At 38.3% G+C, this 25,254-nt stretch overlaps 1 protein-coding gene across 1 annotated transcript in view; it reads left to right on the top strand.

Moving 5' to 3' along the window:
* Window positions 1-23,769, top strand: part of LOC139744969 (sorting nexin-33-like) — a 73,267-nt gene extending 49,498 nt beyond the window's left edge. The window contains exons 5-15 of the mRNA XM_071655378.1: window positions 4,369-4,465; window positions 6,489-6,614; window positions 7,456-7,570; window positions 8,386-8,516; window positions 9,356-9,459; window positions 10,188-10,291; window positions 11,194-11,271; window positions 15,434-15,463; window positions 18,811-18,977; window positions 20,379-20,493; window positions 23,150-23,769. Coding sequence (XP_071511479.1) covers window positions 4,369-4,465; window positions 6,489-6,614; window positions 7,456-7,570; window positions 8,386-8,516; window positions 9,356-9,459; window positions 10,188-10,291; window positions 11,194-11,271; window positions 15,434-15,463; window positions 18,811-18,977; window positions 20,379-20,493; window positions 23,150-23,295 — 1,213 coding nt within the window. The 3' untranslated portion in view covers window positions 23,296-23,769. The remainder of the gene's footprint in view (window positions 1-4,368; window positions 4,466-6,488; window positions 6,615-7,455; window positions 7,571-8,385; window positions 8,517-9,355; window positions 9,460-10,187; window positions 10,292-11,193; window positions 11,272-15,433; window positions 15,464-18,810; window positions 18,978-20,378; window positions 20,494-23,149) is intronic.
* Window positions 23,770-25,254: the final 1,485 nt, after the last annotated feature.

Genomic DNA, 25,254 nt, shown 5'->3' with positions numbered 1-25,254 from the left:
ATTGTGCTGATGAGCCAGTCCCTTTTTAAACAAGTGATAAACTGCATACATTGTACGTGACTCAATGAACATCATTTACCTCTGTAAATTAATAGGTCTGCGTGTTTTACATGTTCGTTGTACTCAAGCACCATAAACGACTCCATATCACTTTGGCAACAGACACACCCCCTACATTTATTGACGTGAGGAGGAAATGGGTAATCTACTATTAAAATCATTTGTGGTTCGTTCTAGATATATTTCCAGGTATACAAGGTATGATGTGCATGTGTGAAAACACAAATTTTGACCCAGAAGTGCTGAAAAGCAGACTTCATATTAAAGGGTGTGTACATTTTGGTTGAGGTGAGGATTTAGCTTTTAACATTTTGCGAGATATTCAGAAACCACTCTATGAGATGTCAAAGAGCATGCAATTCTAAGGGGTATCAAAAGTTTATATGATGAAAATCGGTTTTGAAACGGCTGAGATATCCAAAAACAAGGTGAAACAAAGATATCCTAATAAAAGGCGTGGCCTGTCTCCTTTTACTATTATCACTTTTTTTTTTAATATCTCAGTCATTTGAAAACCAATTTTCATCAAATAAACTTGGAATCCTTCTTAAAGTTACATGCTCTTTCATATTTCATAAGATGTTTCTCATCATCTCACTTTAGAGGAATGTTCAAAACATGAATCCTACCTCAACCAATACTGTACCGTCCCTTTAAGGTTATAAAGTTACTTGCTTGATAACTATTGGTACGCAAAGACTATGTTGGTAGTATTAAAAGGCATGTGTTGGTAGTATTAAAAGGCATGTAGATGTCTGTCCAGCATTGCATACTTGACCCCCCCCCCCCCCCCCAAAAAAAAAAAAAAAAAAAAAAAAAAAAAAAAAAAAAAAAAATTCAGTATCATGGAGCCAAACCTACATGTACGCTAGTGACCACCTGTCTATTGCACTACCAGGATTGGTGATCAATCAGATTCAACCTATATCATTGCAATTAATCCCCAAGGACAATCTTTTCTAAATTTTATCATTCTTGTTCTAATGATACAGTCATTATGTCTTTGATGCTCAGTTATGAAAATAATGAAAATTATTATGTTTGCAAGAGTAACAAGCAGACAAACTTTTAATCTAAAATAAATTTTGCAAGGCTGTGAAACTCCAAGCTTGTAGTTTATGTTACAGGAAATAAAATGATATTTGATATTAGAAGCAAAATACAGTTTAGATTAAAAAGAAAATAATATAGCAAGGAAAACACAGGGGTCTGCCATTCACTCAGCACATTAATTTTTCTGGAATTTGCAAAGGTGCACCCTGTGCTATATTTGTCTATTCCAGGACAGTCTTTCCACCGCTGGTGTACAGTTACCTTATTATTATTTTTGGAGGGACGGGTTTCTCATTTCGCATTTCTATATAAGGACTGTTTTGGTCTTCTCCTTGTATTTCAATAAATATGCTTCCCTTCAAGAAAAAGAAGAGAGCAGAAGAGAGAGATGTGTTTATCTTATTACACTCCGCCGCTATCTGATGACTAATCTCCCAGTAATGATACTGCCAGATCAAAATTTGAAGACCAGATTACGCTTCTTGATTTCAAATCATCGCCAGCTTGAGTCACACCAGGCTCACAATTAGAATGGCTGTGAGCATTTTGCAATAATTTGGAGCTATTGAAAGGCGTGTAGTGCTCGTTAAAGATGCAACATTCAGGCTGAAATCAGCAGACAGTTTTTGGATAGTAATCTGGATTGGAAGGCATCTTCAATGTAAAATCTGAATGAGATCATTTTTCTTTTTCCTTTCATCTGAAACATCGTCATGAGATTCCTAGTAATCATGTCTGGACAGTGAAGCTAATGTCCTGAATTGTGAAGCCGATGTGAATCAGTACAGATTTACACTACTTGGACTTGTTCACACTCGCATGATGTTCGTGCTTCATCGATAATTGAACCAGTGCATATGTGTGAGAAGAATGTTCATGCGTGTCCTTGCTGTCTTGCACGAGCTGTCCTGGAGGATCATCAGTTATTGCCTTGAAGAGAGCAAGTCTTAGTTTACATCTTGCGTTTTTAATCGACGATGGATTCGCGGAAGAATTTCTCTTCATTTTGCTTCTGAGCTTGCACTGTAAATCTTAACCACTTCATGTAGGCACTCTGTCAGTAACACGTTTCCATAGCAACGACTCATGGAGATGGAGAATTGTTGACGGCCAAGCAATCGGGGGCATCACAACTTTTTTTTTTCGGTCATTTTGTCCGTCCCATGCATACATCGTAATGTCGGATATGCAGCCGATCCAGGGAAAGACACTGGGCGAGAGCTGCCGTAGCTTGCGGCAAGCGCTGCCGGCGGTCTGCAGGGAGCGCGTGGGTAGAACCCGTCTCGCTGTGCAGACGGTGATCCTTGGGTACGGTGCGAAAGTCTTCTTATCTGTGAGAAGAATGCTCATGTACATCCATGGCTCTCTGTTTCAAGTTTGAGGCATTAACCCGTTCCTTACGGGAACCTGGTATACCAGGTTCCCATGGGAGCAACTGATACATGGGAAGCTGGTATACCAGGGTTCCAAAATGAAGACAAGAGTGCCTGCTTTAGTGGCCTAAATTCATGTTTCCTTGTGTTAAAATGCCCAGAAAAGTGGGTTTGATAAAAAGATCAGAGTTTATTCTATCAGCATTTGTTCTCCTTCTTTTTGAAAAATGGGTATTTCACAGTATTATGTACCTTTTTCCTGATTTAGTTTTTCACTCGTTCTGCTGTAAACTCGTACGAACATGTACATAGCTATCAAGGCTGAGATCAGTTAGATATCTGGGTTCGCTGACCCCAGTCACCTCATTCAGGTACACCTGGTTTTGAGTAGAACAAAAGATTCTGTGAGCTCATCAGCGCACGCTCTATTCATACCTCGCACCTGATCGATATTTCCATTGTTCACTGGCACATGTAGTTGACCATGGAAAGGGTCATACAATGTACCGCTTGACTGCCTTCACACAGGTGGATTACCAACCTGTCTGCCTCTCTTGTTGACGGGCAAAAAGAATCTCGTTTGGGGGGCATTAAAGGCACTCAGAGAATTACGGAAGGGACAGGTTAAGTTGACCAGAATTCATGTTTTGTGTTGCGTAAATTTGTGCTGTGTGTGAGTTGTGATTCTCAGAAACAAATGCTGCAAAAGTGAATATTTTCGCTTGACTAATTTTTTCGTGCTCGGCTGTTAAAGAAGAGTTTCGCATGTTTTTAATGCCTCGGAATCAAGACACCAACTACTGGAACATATGGCAAGCAAAAATATCCGCGTGCTTTTATTTTCCTGCTAGTTTCTGGTTGCGCGAAATGTGCGAAAATTTCAACACCGCGAAAATTTCCGCTTTCACAGTAATTGTATCATATCCCCAATTAAAGCCTTTTTTTGAGAAATAAATGTATACCTGTGTGTGTGTGTGTGTGTGTGTGTGTGTGTATGTGTGTGTGTTTGTAGGTGCGTGGAAATACACATCTTATTCTATTAAAAAAAAGTAATTACTAGCTGCCGAACTTTAATGAATATTAATTTTATATAGTCATTGCCCTTGTGTGAGGGTAAAGCCAAATAGAAGATAAATGAAGAGAACTGCAAACATTGTGTATCACTTACTTGAAACATAATGTCAGAGGAAATGATTGACATAAAAAGAAATTACTTCATGTACACATACAGTGTAAATGATGTATTAAACATGAGTAGCCTACAGCATATTGTGTCAGCTTCCATGAGAATACAACGTAAATTGTTCATAACATTCAGTAGTGGTTATATTTTATTTCATTTCATTTCATTTTATTGTCTTTGTTTTAATGTAATTGAGTCAAAAGCTGCCTGAGCTGTTTTATACTCCACGGGCTTGCTGTTATTGGATATAGCAGTTTTCAGCAGCTGCTCTTTGTGTGTGTATGTGTGTGTGTGCATTTTGTTTCATAACTGATAGACCATACAGAAACTTTTTCTAGTAATTTAATATGCCATTCATATACGAAACCGGAACATATTATAGTGTATGATGATCCAGTCATTCCCAGCGAGTGTTTTAACCACACCACAACTTTGCCTGCTTCCACATCCTTGCGGTTAGTTTGAATACAGACTTGTCTTGCTGTTGAGGTGGTACAAAATGTACTTAAAAGAGAGAGAGAGAGAGAGAAATGAATAGAATAATAGAGAGAAAAAAAAGGCTGTTTAGTAGTAAAAGAAAGAAATATGAAGTGGAGGACAAGAGGATGTGCTTGATTTGTCAAAAGTTCATGTTTAACCATGTCACAGGGAAAAATAAAAAATCTCTGCTTTTTCTTTCTCTTTCCCTCTCCCTTGCAGTCGTTTCTCGGTATTTGCAAAGACCGGTGGCGAGGCGTATCTCTTGGGATCTGGCCTGAAAAAGAATGTACCATCTGAGGGCGCCGTCAGAATAGTTGTGAGTTGAGGGCGCCCCGCCCAATCGTACACAAATACGGTTTTTCCGTCTGTACAGCAGTTCTCGGAAGAAAACTTATAGCATTCTGAGAATTTGGCTTCTGTCCCTTTCCGTACCTCTGTGGAATAGAGAAGAATTGCATTTGATTTTATTAAAAACAGGTGTTCTGAAGCATAATCCTTCTCATCCTCTTTCATTTTCACGGTTTAAAGGAGACGTCCGGATGATTTTCAGACTTTTTTATCTTTTAACTACTATAAGTCAGTTGTACTGAGCACAGAGCTTCAGAATTCATAGTGATTGGGATGAGGAATAATATGAGAATGTTTTCAAAATTTTCAACAAATTGCAATGAACAAGATTGATAACTTGGCAGCCTCACTGTAAAGAATGCACAAGTTGGGGCTCAAGGAAGCAGAACAAATTTAAAGAAAAAGGGATGCATAGATTCTACATATTTATTAGGTGAACTTGTTAAGCAAGCGGTACTGTAATGGAATTACTGTGCGACATTTCTGAAATATGTGAGGCTCTATGTCATCAACAATGTTCAGTGTAATTTGTTTAAAGTTTTCAGAGTATTAGTTTCTCTCCTCAAGGACCACAATGAAGTCCATGAATCTACACACAGAGCTGTTGATTTACACATGGGCTGTACTACATGAATTGAAATTATGAAAAATGTCTGGAATGCCCCTTTGAAATTCAAAGAATTGTAACTGATATGAATTGGTTTTCCAAGAATCCACTGTCTACCTTCCTCTTCCTCATAGTGGAATACAAAGCGTCATAATTAATATGAATATTAAACCCTTGTCAGGAAATCATGCATTTGGGCCGCTCCTGGCCTACGCTGAAATAGCCTGTGCCAAGCAGTAAAAATTGTGTTCAATAATTACAGCAGAGCCATGTAGGTCAGTTGTATAACAAAACATCTTGCCATATAACATTATGTGATAAAGCATAAGATATAAGGAGATATCAATATTTTGGTCAATAAACCATAACTGTAGACGGTTCAGTTTAAAAACAATTTTATTGTAAATATTGTTCACATTTTGTAAAATTAAAAATACTCTCATTTAAACATTGATTATGCTGATCAACATTTTTACATCTTCATTCGGTTGTTTCTATGCCGACCTCAAATTTTAGAACTGTTTTGAAGCACTAAAGCTGGGTTTTTGTTTCATGTGCAAATGGTAAATGATGCCTTTAACCCTAACTTACCTGGGCTATTTAGCAAGCTTGAATTCCTGGGGGGCATTATGGCCCCCTTTCAGATCTCAGCCGTTGATCATGCGATCGCCGCAAAATTTTGCATGAACATAAAGAAGGATGTAATTTACAAGACTATTAAATTAAATTTTCAAAAAAGTTGCATTTTCTATTCTAAATTAATTAATTATGCAAATATATGCAAAAAACCTCATTTCCGTCTGTAATTGGCTTATAAAAGCTTATGGAATGCTGATTTTTGGTGTAAATATTCCTAGTGACATTCCAAACATTTGTGCGTAAAAAAAAATTCAGTATAAAAATTGATTTCTTATGTTTTTTTACTGTTTTATAATTTTTTTATATATTTCCTTGTTTTTTCAAACTTTTGTTTTTGTTGTTTTTTTCAGCAGAATTTGTCATACACATCTTTAGAAGCATAGTTATACTAAAATAAATTTATTTCAGTCATTAAAATCAAGAATATTTATGAATCTTTATATGAATTAATTGAAAAAACACAATTTGTATTGACTTTTTACTCAAAATCACGTTTTTGAGCAATTTGGGGGTTGATGAAATTTTTTTGAAGGGGTGTGGCTTCGGAACGGTATGCCCGGGCGTGACAAATTTGGTCTCAAAAGTTGCGCGAGACTTGAAAGTAAAAAGTCAGCAAGTGGCGCGGTCAAAAAATTTTGCGCGGCGGAATGGTCGCGGAATTCGTCGAGGGCGGGGGGCCATTATGCCCCCCCAGGTAAGTTTAATAGGGTTAATGACTTCATTACCCCTCTGAATGATTTTCCAGGATACCGAGGAAGGACCCAAGTGGGAGGAGACAGAGAATACGTACACGTGTGAGATCAAGAACCCAAAGAAGGAGAGTAAGCTGAAAGGTATGAAGAGTTTCATCGCCTACCAGGTCACGCCGTCGGTGAGTGCTGCCCTCTTCTGTTCCGCTTGTGTGATCTTACATGTAAATACTGCAAAGCAAGATACTTCAGCGGCATGGAATTTTCACAAATTGGAGCCGACAGCCTTTTTCTCGGCATAAAGTTTCCGCAAATTGCCTCTGGCATTCAATCCTTATGGTTTTCATAGACAAGAGCTTAATGTGTGTATATTGATTTCGCGAATCTTGGCTCTCAAGAAATTCACAAACTTAAAAAGCACATGAACATTTCTGGTTTTACAGACTTAGCATTCATTGTCGATACTCTGTTTTGTTTATTTTTTTTTTCTGTTTTTAAAGCAGAGGCTCTCCCTTTCTGTGTAATCTGACGGATTCACATGCACCTCGTAAGCTGTATTTATGAATTGTACTGCATGCCCCCTCAAAATTACAATCATATCTGACTTTGTTCTAGACATCTGAAATGCTATTTCAGGGTAAGAAACTATAACTTGTTACCTTCATTGTGAAAAAAAAAGAAAATCAGTTTATTGCAGTGGTCACAGTAATATGTGGATCTATGTATAAAAGCGTAACATGGATCTGTTTCTTCCAAGTTTGGCACTCAGCAGCTTTTAAAATCGCAAAGGTTTTGCTCACATCTGACAAGGCAGTCAGGGAGGTGTTAGAGAAGGAGACCAAACAAGAACCTCTCCTTTGTACCCATGGTCCGTGCCACAGAGAAGTTAATGTGCTCTACCATAGAGCCACATGCCAACCGGGACATTCAGTTTATCATATTTTTCACTGCCCAGTGAATCTTTTTTTGCATGTTTCACCAAAATTTTATAGCATCTTTTTCTTTCACCGTTGCGTTTTTCAGAACACTGGCATTCGCGTCAGTCGGAGATACAAACATTTCGACTGGCTCTACGAGAGGTTAGCAGAAAAATTCACATTAATCATCGTTCCTCCACTTCCAGACAAGCAGGTCACAGGTAAGTCACAAACTACAGATTTTAGCTTTTTACGTGTAGCTTAGCTGAGCCAAAGACTCAAGCATGATTATCTGCTATTTCAGGTTTATTTTCACCATTATGTTGTTTTGTTTTAATATGTTTTGTAGGGTTAGGTTATGTTTATAGGTTAGGTTAGGTTAGGTTTGATAGGTTAGGTTAGGTTAGGTTAGGTTAGGTTAGGTTAGGTTAGGTTAGGTTAGGTTAGGTAAGGTTAGGTTAGGTTAGGTAAGGTTAGGTTAGGTTAGGTAAGGTTAGGTTAGGTTACATCATGAAGGATAGGCGAGGTTATGCTATGTTATGTTTTGTTTGGTTTCTGTGTCTGTGTATGAAAGTACCCACGTGGCATCGTTTGATTGATTGATTAACCCTGTAGCAGCTGAAGATTCTATGTACATAATGGCCTATATTGTTCCGTAGAAGGTACAGCAATATTACTCTCATTTTGACAACTTTCTAAATTATGCAAAATAGCTCACAACATGTTTGATATAATTTATTATACTTATGTTTATTTGAAAGCCTATTAAGACTCTACCCAGAGACTTGTGTTTCACAGAAGTAATTCTTACATACTTTTGTTGACCTTTGACCTCTTTCAAATTACGTAATAATACAATATTCTATGATGAAAACGATGAAAAGGTAAAGCATAAAACTTTTTTAAAAAAAACAGACGGCAGTTTCAGACGTTTTAGGGAGTAATGAGATGGGTGGTTTTGTGTGTTTCAGTGACTAATGGGTTAAAGTTGTACTCATACAACACCTCCTTCTCCCCCCACCCTAACCCCTTCCAGGTCGGTATGAGGAGGCTTTCATTGAAAAGAGGATGGATCAGCTCCAGAGATGGATGAACCGGATGACGGCGCATCCCGTCATCGGCCCTAGCGACGTCATGATGCACTTCATCACGTGTACGGACGAGAAGGTGCGTGTCCAAAAATATTTTATCAACTTCAATCTGTCTATCATCCCATCTTTCTGTCTTGAGTCTTCTCTCAATCTTTCTTGCTGAGAAATGTCCCGTTTTTAAGAAAACAGCCTCTACTGTTCCATTTTGCACGCATTCCAGATTTTATCCCTCAATGCGTGTACGAGGAGTTGTGCACTGTAAATAGTGATAGAGCATTTTGACCTTTCCTTAAACTCCTTGTTGTTCTCTTCATTCTATTTCCACTCCACTCTCTCTCTCTCTGTTGATGTATTGAATATATCTGCCTAATATCAATCTATGACAATCCGTTCTTTTTTTTTTTCTCTCTCTCTCTGTTTTTCTCTTCCTTCTCAGAAATTTATTGTCATTTCCCTCTGTTCTTGGAGCATCTTTGTTGCATGTTGCCTGTATGTCAAGATTTATTCATGAGGAAGAGATGTGCACTGGATAAGTGGAAACTTAACATCTTTTCTGAGATTTACTACTTTCTCCTTCTTTCCTTCTCTGTATCTATATAACTATCTAATTATTCATCTGGTTCTTTGTAGATCTGTAATGAAGGCAGCATCCATTTTTCTGTGTTACCTGTTTTCAGACTCCATGTATTTTGAAATTCCATGAGTATGTAGGTAGTACACCTATTCTCCCCTTCCAACTTCTAATGTTTTTTACACAAACATGAGATAGAGGATTGCATTGCTGTAATACAAAAATGTAATTCATGGTCTTGATACCTATGTGGCTTGATGTGATAAATCAATCTTACATATTACATTCTTTGATTTCTACTTTTTGCTGATCCCCCATGTCTTTTTCTCTTTTCCTTTATATAGCTGTGGAAGCAAGGGAAGAGAAAAGCAGAGAAAGATGATCTGATGGGAGCAGCGTTCTACCAGAATATACAGACACCCAACTCCAACCTGGATATAGGGACAATGTAAGCCTGAGTTTTGCTGCTTTGTAGGGGATACTCTGGGAAAGAGGGGGAAAGATGGGGGGGGGGGCAGATAGACAGGCAGACGGACAGAAAGACAGGGACAGACACAGAGACTCCAACTCTCCCACTTTCGATGGGAGGTCTCCCACCGAAAGCCCATTTTTGCAAAATCTCCTGTTCTCCCGCCCTGGCTCTTTGTCTCCCGCTTGATATGATTTCTTAATACCTAGTGTCATCGCATGGTGAAAAATAGCCTTAGATAGCACAAGAGAGCATCTAGAACCGTGGCTGCGAGGAACTTCGTGCTTTGCGCTCGTGATGTGCACTTCAGGCATATCAAGTTGGGAGCCCTCCCGTTCGCTAGAGGTTTCAGGTGGGAGAACTTCCAGGTCAGAAGGTGCTTTGGGTTGGAGTCTCTGCAGTCAGACAGATGGAGACAGGAGAGAGAGAGAGGGCGGATATACTCGGGACTCGTCCGCAATGGGTTTATCAATAGGGTTTTATGGGGGAAAATGGAGTGAGGAAAGTAAGGAAGTAAATTCTTGTGGAATATTTGTTTAGGAGCAAAGGACTTGAATATTTCTTTAGCTATTATTACTTACAATGCTGTGCATGCGGTGCATTGAGCTATTAATGCTATTAAATTGAATTCAGTTGCATCTTGATGTAATAGTGGCGGCTCACATTTTGTGATTCTTCTTTTGTTTTGCCACTGTGGGATTACTCAGAGAAAGGCAACACGACACGTTCACACGATTCACCAAAAGTCTGGACCAGAGCATGGCACAGATCCAACAAGTCATCCACGACTACAGCAAGAAGCACCTGGGACGTAAGTTGTCACACATTTTTTTTTTCTTCAGTTACCATTGTTTGATTTCATTCAGTGCAAATGTTTGCATAAATTATATTGAGTTGAGTATTCACTTGAGTGTGTACAAAACAGGCAAATGAAAATTGGAGTACAATTATCAGTCATTTGAAAACAAATTCACATACCTCATGATTCAGAGATCGTTTCTAAGGAATGAAATCTGTGATCACAGTTATAGTCTCTTCTTCCCTGTGGAACCCCTCCCGCTATCCTCTACCACCACGTGTACCTACACACACATGCATACACACTCACACTCACACATGTGCTGTTTTTTTCACGATCTTTATCATCAATGATATAACATAGCATTCGTCCTGAATGTAAGCAACACATTGATAAAATCATTGAAACAAAGCATATACAACATGAATATCATTGAACAAAAGGTTGCCATCATGAAAAACAAGAAAAAGAGACACAAATTCTCTCCTTACCTCAAAAATGAATATCATACTTTAGACATACTGCATACTGCACCTGATATACAGCTGATAAGAACATGTGAAAATACTAGTAAATGCTGATCCTGACATGCTTGCAATGTTCATGTGTACAGATGCACTGTAATACTACACTCCATGCTCGTGAATGAAGCCACTTGCGTAATGTCACGAAGTCTGGAATTGCGAAAAAATTTGACTAGCTGAGTGTATGGCGTTTACAGTAAACACTCTTCATTCTTACGTAGTCTACACGGACACTCCCATTTTCTACTTTTATGGCCATAGTAAAGGACAGAAGAAACAGGGTTGCTACAGTGTGTATGTCTGATATAATGCAAATGATTTTTGACAGTTTTAATATCAGTCTGCCTCAAATGGTAATCTCACGCTCACTTTCTCTTGTGTATCTATCAGCATTCAAGAGAGAGTACCAGAAGATTGGACACTCCTTTGAAGAGCTCGCTACGACCTTTGAACTCGACAACAGACCAAGTGAGTGCTTCCCCGTCCCCCCCTCCCCACTTATCCCCCCTTCCCTGTTGTCATGGTGACTGCATCCACTCCCCAGAGTAGCAAAACGTGACAGATGGTTCCGTTATGTTGCCCGATGCTTTGGGCTTGTGATGCGTGCGTGCTATCTACATGCGGCCTTGTTTCCTCTCACAAGTGAACCACGGGGGTGCCCTTCTCAACCCACCTTTACCCCTTCCCACTTCAGAGTTGCACCCTGTTGCATCCTAGTGCATGGTATCAATGATGTGTGTGTTGATCCTTCTATTTCACCTTCCAACATCACTGAAAAATTATGGACCTTGTGACAGTGATTTTTACATAGTGTTATTTCCCCCAGTCTGTGTGATTATGTGCACTTGATCTGTGGTATCTGTTGTAAGGAGTGAATTCTACGACAAAATAACCTTATTGGATGAGTTATTGAAATCAATGTATGGACAACTCTGTGAAAAAAACAGATATACATACATATATAAAGAAAAATCCGATGGCAAATTTTTGCCATCCTGTTTAACAGCTTGAGATGCTTTTTTTTTCTTTTTCTTTTTTGCACCAGTAATATTCATGCTACACTTGGAAACTTTACCTTCTTTTGTTACACGATACCCTGGAATGATGTTATACATTTCAAAGGGTGTCCATTTCCTCTGCAAAACCTGACACGCTTTCAGTTTATTTATTGTTTTTACTTTACAAACAGTCATATAGATTTTAGAGCTGGAAACCAAAATAAAGAGAGGAAATCAGTTTTTAGTTCTAAGGTTCAGATGAAATTGCACCCAGCCTGTAAATTTAGCCTTTGTGCAAGTCCACAATCAATATCGTATTCTGCTCTGAAACAAACAGTAAGTTATAAATATATGCAGTTAATGAGAAATTGGAGCAGGGACCAGCGAGAGATTCAATACATGGGACCCTGTGCTTTCAGGCTATTGAAAAGCTATAATTAGCACTCTCATGTTTCTGGAACCCTCTCTCTAGTTTGTCATCAAGCAGTTTTAATTACCCCAGCCTCTCTCAACATCTTTAGCATGACCAATAAAAAGACCAATAATTTTGTTTTATGAAATTACAAGAGCACTTTAGGGAGTCATGTCCCCGCAAATTTGCCAACATTCATCGGCCAGTGAAGATGGGATCAGCCTTTGACTTCACACCCTCACTTTTTCTTCAGAAGTTCTGGATTATTTCTGCCATAGCCATCCTGTTAACAGATTATTGCACCCGCTGGATTTGTTATCACTCATGACCTTTGATAAAGATCAACCCATTTGTATCGACTACTTTTTGTAACCCCCCCCCCCCCCCCCCCCAAAAAAAAAAAAAAAAAAAAGTTGCGGCCACCTTCCTGGTTACTAGCTATGTGACAATTAATAGAAAGTATTACAAGAGTTCATTGATGTTGCGAACCTGTGACTGAAATAGCTCACTTTCTCATGTGAATGGTGTGTGAGTCACTTCCTAACAACTGATCATGTGACCTGGCAGTCCACCAATGTTTCCCTCAAGTTGTTTATTTTTTACGTATGTTTGTTTTGGTTTTCTTTTGGTTTATTGCCACTTGGTCTAGGATCAGATGGTCTACTTCCCAGTTCATCTAACACTAATACGTCTGAACTCATTTGGTCAACTATCAATTTCGCCTAATGTACATTTGGTATACTTCTCACTTGGTCTAATGCCTAGCTTGCATGGCTAATTATCGTTTTTTCTAATGGTCAGATGGTCTAATTACAATTTTGTCTCCTTGGACTTTTTCCCATTTTGTTTATTAAACTCTGGGTATTAGACAAAATGGGCATAGCCCATCTGAAAGTAGGTGTAGACCAACTGGTAATGAGGCTAACTGGCACTTGGACTTAATGGTCATTAGACCTGGTTGTAGACGAAAAGGAATTAGACCATTTGGGTTGAGACTATTGAAATGGCTATTATTAAACGAAGTGGAAGTAGACCAAGTGATGGGTCACCTTTCTTTTTATCTCATACATGTAATGCTGATTGCTGACAAAATAGAGAGCATGAATATGCCCGTTTCTGTGATCATGTGATGTAGCTTGTGACTTAGATTTAGTACAGCATGTGACTTGAGCATAGCATGATATTGAAGTTGGTTAAAGAGATAGTAGAGTATTGGTGGAGATGAGAATTGGGCTTTTAACTTTTTATGAGATACCAAGAAAACACTTTTGATGTAGTACAGAACATACCATTTTAAGAGGAATTCAAAGTTTATTTGATGAAAATCGGGTTTGAAATTACTGAAACATCCAAAAACAAAGTAAAACAAAGCGATCGTAATAAAGTGTGGGTCCCACACTTTATTAGAATCGCTCTTTTTTGGATATCTCAGCCATTTCACAACCAATTTTCATCAAATAAACGTTGAATTCCTCATAGAATTACATGTTCTTTCATATTTCATAAGAGGTTTCTCATTATCTCACCAAAAAATGTTAGAAACCTGAAATTAGGTCTCAACCAAAACTATACGATCCCTAATGAAACTCCTGTAACAGTAATACATGTACAGTCGTATTTGCTCAATGTGGAATGCAACTTTTGATATGATGTTTATCAATTAAGCATGACTGTTATGATTGTAGGCAAAAAACAAGTCTTTGTTTACTTTCAAAACTTGACCATCTGTAATTTTTCTCTTTGAAATGGTTATGATAATGAGATATTTTGCTTTTAATAAGAAAGCATACAGGCATATCATGAATTGGGATTTTGTTGGTATGCGACTATGATGCTTTATGATATTATATTTTCTGATAGAGATGGAGCAAGACTTTCTGACTTTTAAAATAATGATTCAATTGTTATGCAAATCACCATAATATTGATTAGGCTTGAGGTGTGGTCGGAAGCTCACATTGCACCTGACTTTAACCCTAATCAGGCTGGGGGGGGGGGGGGGGGGAATCCGCCCCCCCTCGACATTTCGCGCAATATCTGCGCAGCACGATAAACTCCCGCCGCGATGTTTCATGGCTTTTTTCTTTCAAGTATCGCGCAACTTTTGAGACCAAAATTGTTGCGCCCGCGCGTTAGAAAAAAATTTGTCAACCCCAAAATTGCTCCAAAACGTGATTTTGTGTACAAATCCAATGCAAATTGTGTTTTTTCAATTAATTCACATGTATAAAAATTCATATCTTGACTTAGAATGGACGAAATTAATTTATTTGAGCATAATAAAGCTTCGAAAAATGTCTGTGACAAATTTTGGCCAAAAAACAAACAAAAACAAAAGGTCGAAAAACAACGAAATACATAAGAAATTCAAAAAACAATCAAATACATAAGAAATTAATTTCAATACAGATTTTTTTTTATCCTGTGTCACAGGAGAATGATACAAGAAACATTTTAAAAAAGAAATTAGCTTGATTAGAGCATTAATAAGTGATTTAGAGCCCCAAACTGATTTTATGCATAAATTACAATAATTAATTAATATAAAATGTAAGAAAAATTTTTCGGAGAAAGCAACCATACATTTTGATAGTATACGTCGCGGGCATCGCGTGTGCCGATTTTCGGCGCGATCACGCGTTCCATAGACGAGATCTGAAGGGGGGCGGAATCATAACCACCAGCCTGATTAGGGTTAAGAACAACAACTAATGGATGTAAACTGACCTTCAAGTGTAGACATCAAATTGTGTATAAAGGAAGGACATGTGAATTATGAAATGACTTCTTATTTTTTGTTTCTGTGTGCAGCAAATGTGATAGAATGTTTGTCACAAAACAAAAAAAAAAATCATCACTGTGTGTGCCTCCATTTTCATATTGTTGTGGTATGCAAAATATCTGAGCTCACATCCGTATCAAATGTTTTGAGAAAATATTTTTGAATATGTGGGACTAAGTAGGGAAGGAAAGCAGGGGAGAAGAAAACAAAAATATGACAGATAGAAAGATATGCCTGGTATGTACAAATTTTAAACAGTTTAACACTGCAATGTTATGAGTTCACTTTTGTTTGGAATGATTATTTTTTGTTATATTTTTTTTCTTCTTTTGCTCATGTGAGAGTTGTCTTTGCTTGATGATGTAAAAATATATATGCATGAGTTTATTCTATTTCTGTTTCCACACCCTTCCTTTGAACGATGACTTTGATCTCTAGATCCACAGGGTAACGATGAGCCTCCGAAAGGTAGAGAGAAAATGTCCATTTATCTTTTATTTGATATAATTTATCTCATTTATATCATTTCTCACTTATTATACTAACAGAACACTGAAGTGCCTCCTGAGCACATCATATTCCTGACGTTTCTTTTCTTTTCGAGCCTTCTCTTAAACTGGGTGACGTGAATTATTCTTCTTTCAGAGCCTGTCTTAACCCGTTGAGCAACTTTTGTTTATAATACACAATTCCCATAAGCACCTGCCCGAGTATACTCGGGAGCAGTCTCCAATGGGTTAAGTGTCTGTGTGGGTTCATTTTCTACAGTACGTCACTTCCTGCAATCAATTTTTTTTTTTTTTTTTCATTCTGTGAGTAATCTTCGCTTTTACTAGTTTCCTTGTCGTTCTCATTCTCACATTTCATTCCGTGCTGTATACTGTTTCAGCCTTTGGTGCACTACTACAGCTGCCATGTATAGTCCGTATAAACGGTACAGGCCAAATACACACACATGCACATACACCCTCACAAGTGGCATCTTTATATGAGATCATTCCTCATTAAGCCCATTAATAGTTCCATGGATCAATTTCACAGTACACCCATTCTCTTTTTCCTCTTTTGTTTTTCTCTTCTCTTCTTTTTTTTTTTTTTTTTTTTTTTGCACAGCAAGATTATTAGTATTTTCTGTGAGAATAATCATAGGTATTAAACAATAAGACAAGAAAGTGGTTGTTGACAAGCATCAGACTAGGTATTTGTAGTGTAACAGTTCTTTTTACAGTTTTGGCAGATTCTCCATTTCTTGTCTTATATTGTATATTGGTCCTTGTCATTCAACATACAGTATGTTGCCCATTTGGCTTGTGAAAATATGGGTGAAAACCCTGGAAAGCTTTGAAAACACTTTAAAGGGGATGGCTAGTAACTGATCAGTGGGAATACTGGAGGATGATTGTTCCAATCCTTGTGGGATTCATTTAAGAGTACATTATACATCTATTGTTGTGTGAAAATTATTTGCTTCAGAATGGTCTCATATTCAAGTAATGTGCAGTTTAATGTTTCCAGGTTAGCGTGCCTGGTCAGTGACAGGGCATTAATCTGCACATTACTTGAATATGAGACCGTTCTGAAGCAAATAATTTTCACACAACAGTTATATATAATGTACTCTTCCATGAATCCCACAAGGATTGGAACAATCATCCCTCAGCATTCCCACTGATTCCCACTGATCGGTTACTAGCCATCCCCTTTAAAGATCAGTATCGCCGATCCTCTGTCACAGTCATGCAAGACTGAACTGAAATAATAATTGTTTTTATGCAAGGTCACATTTGCTTGCAGTCTCTAAAATGTCAAACCTTTTGTGAAGTTAAACAAGACATTAGTTTGTGATGAAATCATTAGGCCAGAAAATTAGATTGTTGGGGCGAGTACCGGCAATGATTCAACAAAATATTTGCTTATCAGAGTTTTGCCGCAGGGCCTTCCTTCCTATTACTTCAATTAATTGCTTTTTCACCTGTACTTGATTACATACTTCTGGGAAATCAATATTGTAGTTTAATTCATAAATGGATGATATGCCTTAATTCTATTCCCTCATGGATAATTATTTCCATCATCAAAATTGAATGGTAGACCTATGTCATTATGTGCAGTCAAATAAAGGCTATCTTGTACCAGGTGGCCCTCAGCTCCATAGATACCATGAATATTACCCCTGTGTGCCTCTTGCATGCCCTTCTCAGTCAAAGACCTGCCAACTTCGCGTAATTTGCTCAAACGCACAACTGCGCACAAACGGATTGATATACCTCAACGTGCCACGTAACAAATAAATGAATGCGTGAATGCGCAGTTCCGTTCCTCACACATTCATCACAGTAAGCCGTGCAATCTTCCACTTTGCTGCACTGCATTTTTAGCATACCTGAGCCCTGTTTTATGAGGAGGTAAAATTGATTATATAGTTGATTTCTGTCATCAGTCTGTGGCAACCTATGTGTTATAAAGGAAATTTAAGATCCATTATATCTTTTGATAAAACAGAGTCCAGGTAAATGCTTCTGCAGAAAAGTTACATGGCTTTGAAATACAGAATGTTTTTCAAGAAAAAAGCAGCAACAAGACACACACACACACAAAAAACCCACAACATTAATGCGTTGTCAGATCTCAGATTGATGTGGCACGCAGTGGGGGGGGGGGGCATACACTGTGGCACGCTTGGGGTTAGTAAAGAAACATTCTGCACAGCACACTATGATATGACCTCACCCACAAGGTGCACAGAATTCCTTAAACTCCCATGTTTAGTGTTCATCTTCTACTTCCTCCTTCACTCTCTCCTTTAATATTACCTGTCTGACCCCTTTATGGTCTCGAGCTTCATTCTGCATTCTATTTTCTCTCACGTTGCATTATTTCATTTCCACTTGGCTTTTAAGTTGTATCTTTTATTCTTTCCTTCTTTTTTTCTTTTTTGTTTTGCCTTGGTTCTTCTGGATATCTCTCATGCAGCCTTGAATTGCTCATCAATTCCCAAAACCACACTACTGTGGTTTGCATTGGTAGTGTACAGCGTATCTAAAGATATAATTTTCACTTTTCATTGTAGGTGTTACATGAAGAAAACTTAAAACAACAACAAAAGTCTTTTATTTGAAACCTGTATCATTAGTGTATGATTCTCAATTGCAAAATTAAGCCTCTGCAGAGTTCTGCAGTCGCAGAACTAATTGCTGTATTTATGGATGATTCTGAAATTGACAACACATGAATACTAAAAGATATTTATAGATGATTCTTACCAGATAAATTGGCAACATGGGAATAATACAAGATTAGTTCTGTTCCTATTTTTTATTAAACTGGCAATCTTTCTTTTTTAGATTCCTTCAGATTTGTAAAGATGTAATGTAATGAATTGAACAAATTCCATTTAATATTTCTGCAATATAGAATAGACAGTGAAACTTGAGAGTTGCCAATTCAGTGATCATGATAGTATGATCTTTTGATCCCTGAGTTCAGAACATTCTGTCTAATCCTGACAAAAAAAAAGGAAGAAATCATTGTCTGCTACAATTGTATATCATTATGGTTGTACTGAGTTGCTGTAGTATTTTGAGAAGAACACACACACCTTGAACTGTACTTTTAATACCAAGGCGGTCATTTTTGCAAATTATTAGGTAGTTGGATGTTCATGTTGTCTAGAACACAATAATTGTAATTGCACTATTAAAGCTGTCATTGCTTGATCCTCTGGTTTTCATTTGCCCTTTGTTATTAATTTTTAAAGTGTGACAATGCACTCTAGTCATGTGACTGTCATGTGATTGCGCCTCTCCTGGTTGTAGAATCGCTGCAGCTGACGGCGGCCATGAGGTTCACGGGGAAGACGTACCACGACGTCGGTCAGCTTTTCTACGAGCAGCCCAAGCATGACCTGCACCCCTTTGAGGACTTCCTGAGGGAGTACGGCGGTATGATGTCCTGCTTCCCGGACATGATCCACTTCCACAAGGTAAAGCGTCATCATTCCCAGGGTGGTATTCTGAAATCCTTCCTAGGAAGAAATTTCTTCCTAAGTCAGGATTTTTTCCTAAGTGGTATTCTGAAAATCTTCCTAAGTTTCTTCCTAAGTAGACTTATGAAGAAACTTAGGAAGGTGGCGGGAATATGCAAATTTCTGACTTAGGAAGAAGTTGGTATTCTAGAATGCACTTAGGAAAGAATTTTAGGAAAATATTTAGGAAAGCTCCACCCCTGTCCTAAGTACGTTGTTAAAATTAGCAAACTGCAAGCATCGTGATAGGCGCGTTTGTCAGTCATTGCGCGCACATGTACTTTGATGCGCGAAATGAGCGTGAGAAAGGGGACATGCCGCGCACTCGTGTATTTGACCCTACGTCACAGTAATATGCGACTGTCATTGGCAGACATTGGTTAGTTCCTTATGATACGGCATTTCGTATTGGCTTAGGAAAGGACATGGGTGGGGATAAGGATGGCTTAATTTGCATTAAGAAGTGCCTAGGAAGACATTTCAGAATACCAATTTTGTCTTTCCTGGGCACTTCCTAAGTTTCTGACTTAGGAAGAAACTTAGGAAGAAACTTAGGAAGATTTTCAGAATACCAACCCCAGTCACTAATGCCTCCAGCACATCTCCTTCGCTTTACCTGTTGCTGTGTGTCAAAAATTTCTTGCTATTAATATTTCTCGCTTTTTTTGTACCTAGGATGACAGATTTCCATAGTTTTAGGGAGTCTCATTCCAAAGCTCATTCATATAAAGGAATGTGTGTCTGTGTGTGTGTGTGTGTGTTTTATGTAGTGAAGTAATGAATATTCAAAAGCAGTGGAACTGTACAATTCCTTATGTTTCTTTTTAGTTGGAGGCTTGCCTCCTCCACCCGCTTACCCTGAAGGTACAGCTGTAGATAGAGGACTCTGTATATTGTGCTTGTGTGTGTGTGTGTGTGTGTGTGTGTATGTGTGTGTATGTTTGTGTTTACTATGGAAAGGAGAGAGTTTAGATTTAAAGATTAAACACAATGCACATGGAAAACAACAAACTTTTGAATTGAAAGTGATGAAATTCTTCCGTAAAGTTGTTTTTATTGCCACTGATTGACAAATTGCCCTACATCGATGTAAATAAGCACTGAATTGATCAGTGTCTTTTATTAGTAGTCATGACAAAAGAAAAGAAACCAGTTGCAAGCTCATGAATATTCAACAAGCATTCATTCCCGACACCTTCTGACCCTTGATCTTCCACTAACAAAAAACTACTAAAAAAGACTGATCAATTCAGTTCGTATTTACGTTGATGTAGGGCAATTTGTCAATCAGTTACAGACTCATGGATATTCAACAAGCACTTATTCCCGACACTGTCTGACTGTTGATCTTCCTCACAGCACACCGTACAGACGGTCAAGGAATGCCAGAAACAGAGGGAGGAGCAGAAGATGGACTTTGAGGAGGCGGAGGCGGTCAAGAGACGAGCGGACGTCATCTCCTACGCCATGATGGGTGAGAGAAAGAGTCCATGTCTCAGAATGCACAACAGAGGGCAGCATCATACCTCCCAAAATATCACAGTAGAATTACAGTACTGTTAAAGTGGATTTTTTTTTGTGCATTTTGAAACTAGCAGGAAAATAAAAATGCGTGATTGTTTTTTGCTTGTAATATGGAATAATATTTTTTCTCTTTCAATCTGTGGTATTAGAGACATGTAAAAAGAAAATTCCCACAATTACAGTATAATATTTCTGGTGAGCCAGACCTTTAAGCGAAGCACGGTCTATGTGTACATGCAGGTCATTGCAGTCAGATAGCATGCGTATCATATGTGACCCTGCACCACAAAACCAACAAAAAGTCGCTAGACATGAATTTTTCAGTCTAGGGCAGATTCTGCAAGAGCAGACTTTATGCTTTAAGATGATGTGTAACTCAATTCAAATGGACTCTCCTATAAAAGCTACCTACATGTAAATATTGGAAAGAAAGCACACATTGTGGAATAGTGTGTACTGAGAAAAGAGGCTCTGGTGAAGTATAGGGTCTATTCAAGCACTTTAATTATCTTACCAAGCCATGATGTGTGCAATGAATGGGACAAAAAACAGGATGTAAAACTCCTTATACCCACAATAATGAAGGGATTATCAGGTATATAGTGGAAATTCAGCATGCTCTGTTGAAGCATTCTATCCATGCAGGGAGGTGCTAGAGAAGGAGAGACAACTCCTGCTCTCTTTTGAAGTCATGCGCGGCACCGCCGAGAAGTTATGCGTTCAACTACAGGTGGAAACAGGGTGCTTTGACAAAAGAGAGCATCAATAATCGGGACTAGCGCTCTCACATCTAGAAATACTTGCCCCTAATGCAATTCGTTCTCTCTTCATCAGTGTGATGGTAACAATGAATTTGTGTACCTTGAATTGGAGCAGCGAATCAAAATGCAGTGTAAAACTGACAATTTTAACAGCAAATAGTTTAAAAGCACGCTGGAACATGCTTTAATAGCGGAGTACTTTATTTGAAAGATCAAAATATCCCAGATTACAAGATACAAAACTAACATGCGGAAATGTGTGCATTATAGAAAAATTTTAGGTTTTTAAGAGGGCCTAATTTTCATTTCATTTCAATTTGCGCATTACGAAGAAACTAGAAATACATGTTTATAATATTGAATTCTTTCCTGAACTATTCTAAATCAATTCGAGTATTTCATTTAAAATTTTACGGTGAAATAAAGCTTGTAATTCAAAGAAAGGTGAAATGCGTTCTTCATCTCCGAACTTCGTCTTGCAACTAGAGTGGTATCGAGCATGACTTCAAAGCGTAGTGGAATGCTACATGTAGACATCTCATTGTAACGCCTTGAACCCAAACATGTGTTTGCATGAATTACGAAGAGTTGCCACTCCATCTCTGTAACATCCCCCTGATCCATGACTATTAAATACACTTTCAAAGCAGTAACAACATCCTTTCATTAGAGTTGAAAGTGAAGAGTGTGTAAAGGTTTCTATAAAGAATGAAAAGGGGCCTCTGTACTTAGACAAGACGTATATTTTAGCCATGCTATTCTACAAAAAGGTGTTTTAGAAAAACTTCTAAAAACACAATTTCCCATATGTTTTATGATCCCAAATTGCAGAATAATGCAGAAGAAGAATTTCTCTTTCAGAAAATATAAAAATTTACTGTTGACTACAGTAGGTTAACCCTTTTCACATATTGTATTTTGAGTCCTTATGTAAAATTAGGCCATGCAACTTTTTTTTTTTTTCTTGATCGCATATAGATATATTCTTTATAGTTATGTCAACCATTGGAGGCTTCCAAAAGAAGAAAAGAACATTCAGTCAGTTGGGCAATGAGCCAGGTGCATCGCTATGTCAGTACATAAATCAACTATTGTAAGGCATACTGAAGTCCCCCAGTTATAGTTGCAATTGATGTTAACATTAAAAAAAAAAACAGTGCCCAAACCAAACAGGTCTATACATGGCAGCAAATACAGCAGCCAGGATGCAAACACATATGTGTAGGTAGTGTGCTGCAAATTATCATGCTGACTTTGGCAGGGTGTCCATGCTTTGCCAAACCTAGCATGAGCAGCGTCGCATTATCTTGGAAGTGTGGAATATCGCCTACAGACTCACACCAGGGATTCCTCTGGAATTAAAAATACACTTGTATGAACTTGCCACACAAAGCTTATAACACAAGTTTATATAGAGTCTGAAATATGGATCAGCTGAAAGCCTGAAAAGATGTTTTAAAGGAGAAAGTTTGGTGGTATTCTAATATTAGTACTTATTGTGATGAAAGCATGGTGCAGTAACAGTCATAATGGCCATTCTCATTCTGCTACTGCTGTCTCTACTCAACTGCTAGTACTTCTTATTTGATTTGATTTGATTTGATTTATTGTGAAATAAGGAAATTCAGTCTTCACGTGGTAACTGTAATTTGATTTATGATGGTTGTATGTACATGACATTTATGATGATTGTAATGTGAACTTTTCTTTTTTGGGGGGGGGGGGATGGAGGGGAAGTCAGGGATAATTTAACTGAATTGTAGAAGGCATCTTGATTTTGTCTTCTCTATCATCTCCTCTCTATATCTCTTTCCAATTCTCTTCCTCTTCTTCCTGTTGTTCCAGCCGAAGTAAACCATTTCCATCGAGAGCGAGTCCGGGACTTCAAGTGGATGATGCAGGTCTACCTTCAGGAGCAGATCAAGTTTTACAAGAACATCACCATCAAGCTGGAAGAAGCACTCCAGCAGTACGACACCATCGAGCCGTAACTGGGTGTCGACCCATTACCAGGCGTCAGCCCGCATCTGGGGAGGAGCCCTCATTGCCTGCCACCCGCCCCCCACGCTTCTTATACTCCAGGCACATGGATGAATGGATGGTTGTCAAGGAAGTTGTGGAGAGGAAAGGAGGTACTCGCTCGTAACCGGGCGTCGGCTTTTCAGTGGGCATCTGTTCTCAAGTCGGATACCTCTCCGGATGATAATTCATGTTTGATCGGACCTCTTTGATATCGAGGAGAGAGAGATATAGGGAGATGGGCAAGCGTTGTCGAAATGTGTCATCCTGACCGTAGTGTATCATCAGTTGACCCTGACGATGAGGGACGGCAGGACTGGAATTTGGTGTGCCTCATCTCGAGGGAAATCTGTGCGTGTGTTTGTAGCAGTCGTCTTTCTCTTCTCAAGTTTGTCGTTTTCCTGAACCCGGTTACTTAAAGAGCAAGAACTCAGTAATGTTTCATCATGTATCGTCTTTATCCTCATTGAATCATGTGATTACTATCATCATTTTTTTTGTTTTCTCTCTCTCTCTCACACTGCTGTATGTCTTGCTTGCTTGATCATTGCCACAAAATTATCGATATGACTGTTGTTAAGTTTTGTCCTTGCAGCTAGCAACCAATCCCAGTGATGTGTCAAAGGTGAATTGGATTAGTAGTTATCAAAGGGTTAAACTCTGTGTCAGGATGCCACTATGCCATTATGCCAGTCAAATGTCCTCAGCTGTGATGCGTACGGAGCAGTTACAAGCAGTGATACGATGGAGGGCACGTTCACACGTGCCTGAGATAGCAGTTCACACATGGATTATCTGACCTTGCATTCACACATGATAAATACACCATTATGCCAGTCAAATGTAATCAGCTGTGATACATACAGAGCAGTTATAAGCTGTGATACAATGGTGGGCACGTTCACATGTGTGGAGGAGATAATGGTTCACACATGGATTTTCTGACCTTGCGTTCACACATGATAGATAAACCTTGCTAAAAATGCTGCTGCCATCTGAACATCAACATTTCCCAGTGTCCCCCAAAATAGAAGAAGGCAGACACACATACTTCTCCAAGGTTGAGCTCACTACTGCTGTCTGAACAGCATAGTTTGTACGTTCATTCATTCGATGAAAGGTCTAGAAATTGAATTTATGATAATGTATTACATTGCACAAATGGCCCAATTGTGGTTATACTGAAGTATGTGCTGTGTTCCCCTATGAAGAATGAATACACTGAATTTGGTTTTGCATGAGTTTAAATTGAGGGTTTGAAGAAGAAAGATGTGTATGCACATGCCCACACACACACACACACACACACACACACACACACACACACACACACACACACAAAGATGAGGAAAAGAGAAGCCTTCAATGAAAACATGCACTGAATTGATGAGAATTTAGTTGCACCTTAAAATCACATATTTCCTGTTCAACTTCATGACATTTCAAGACATTCAAAGAAAACTTTAATATCTATTTGGGTAGCAGGATGAAGGGAAAGTATCAAACCTGTATGAAATTTTCATTTATGTGGACAATTTTCAGGTTTCCCTTTTGTCAACCAATTCATCATGCATTCTGGACTCTTATGTCGGTAAACATTTTCAGTGTAATGTGTTTACATGCCACATTTAACTGGCATCTATAATGTATATCAATCCTTCATATGGCATAGTGTCATCCCGTCTTGTAATTCAATGTAGCCAGAACCTACGAGTAACATCTACCTTATGTTTTTGTAAATTTATGGACGTTACATTTTCTAGGATGCCTGTTCTTTTTTTTAACACATTGATACAAAGTTTTTATGAATGTATAACTGTGTTGACGAAATCTGCCACAAATTATTCAGAAATGACAGTGATACATATGTATTACAGAGAATTGATATATATTTTTTCATTGAAATCAAATATTGTATAATGATAAAAAGT

This window comes from Diadema antillarum, unplaced genomic scaffold (assembly GCF_040938485.1).
Source record: "Diadema antillarum isolate AM-2024a unplaced genomic scaffold, OU_Dant_1.0 seq00001223_RagTag, whole genome shotgun sequence".
Taxonomy (NCBI): Eukaryota; Metazoa; Echinodermata; class Echinoidea; order Diadematoida; family Diadematidae; genus Diadema; species Diadema antillarum.
This window is presented reverse-complemented; position numbering and strand designations above follow the sequence as displayed.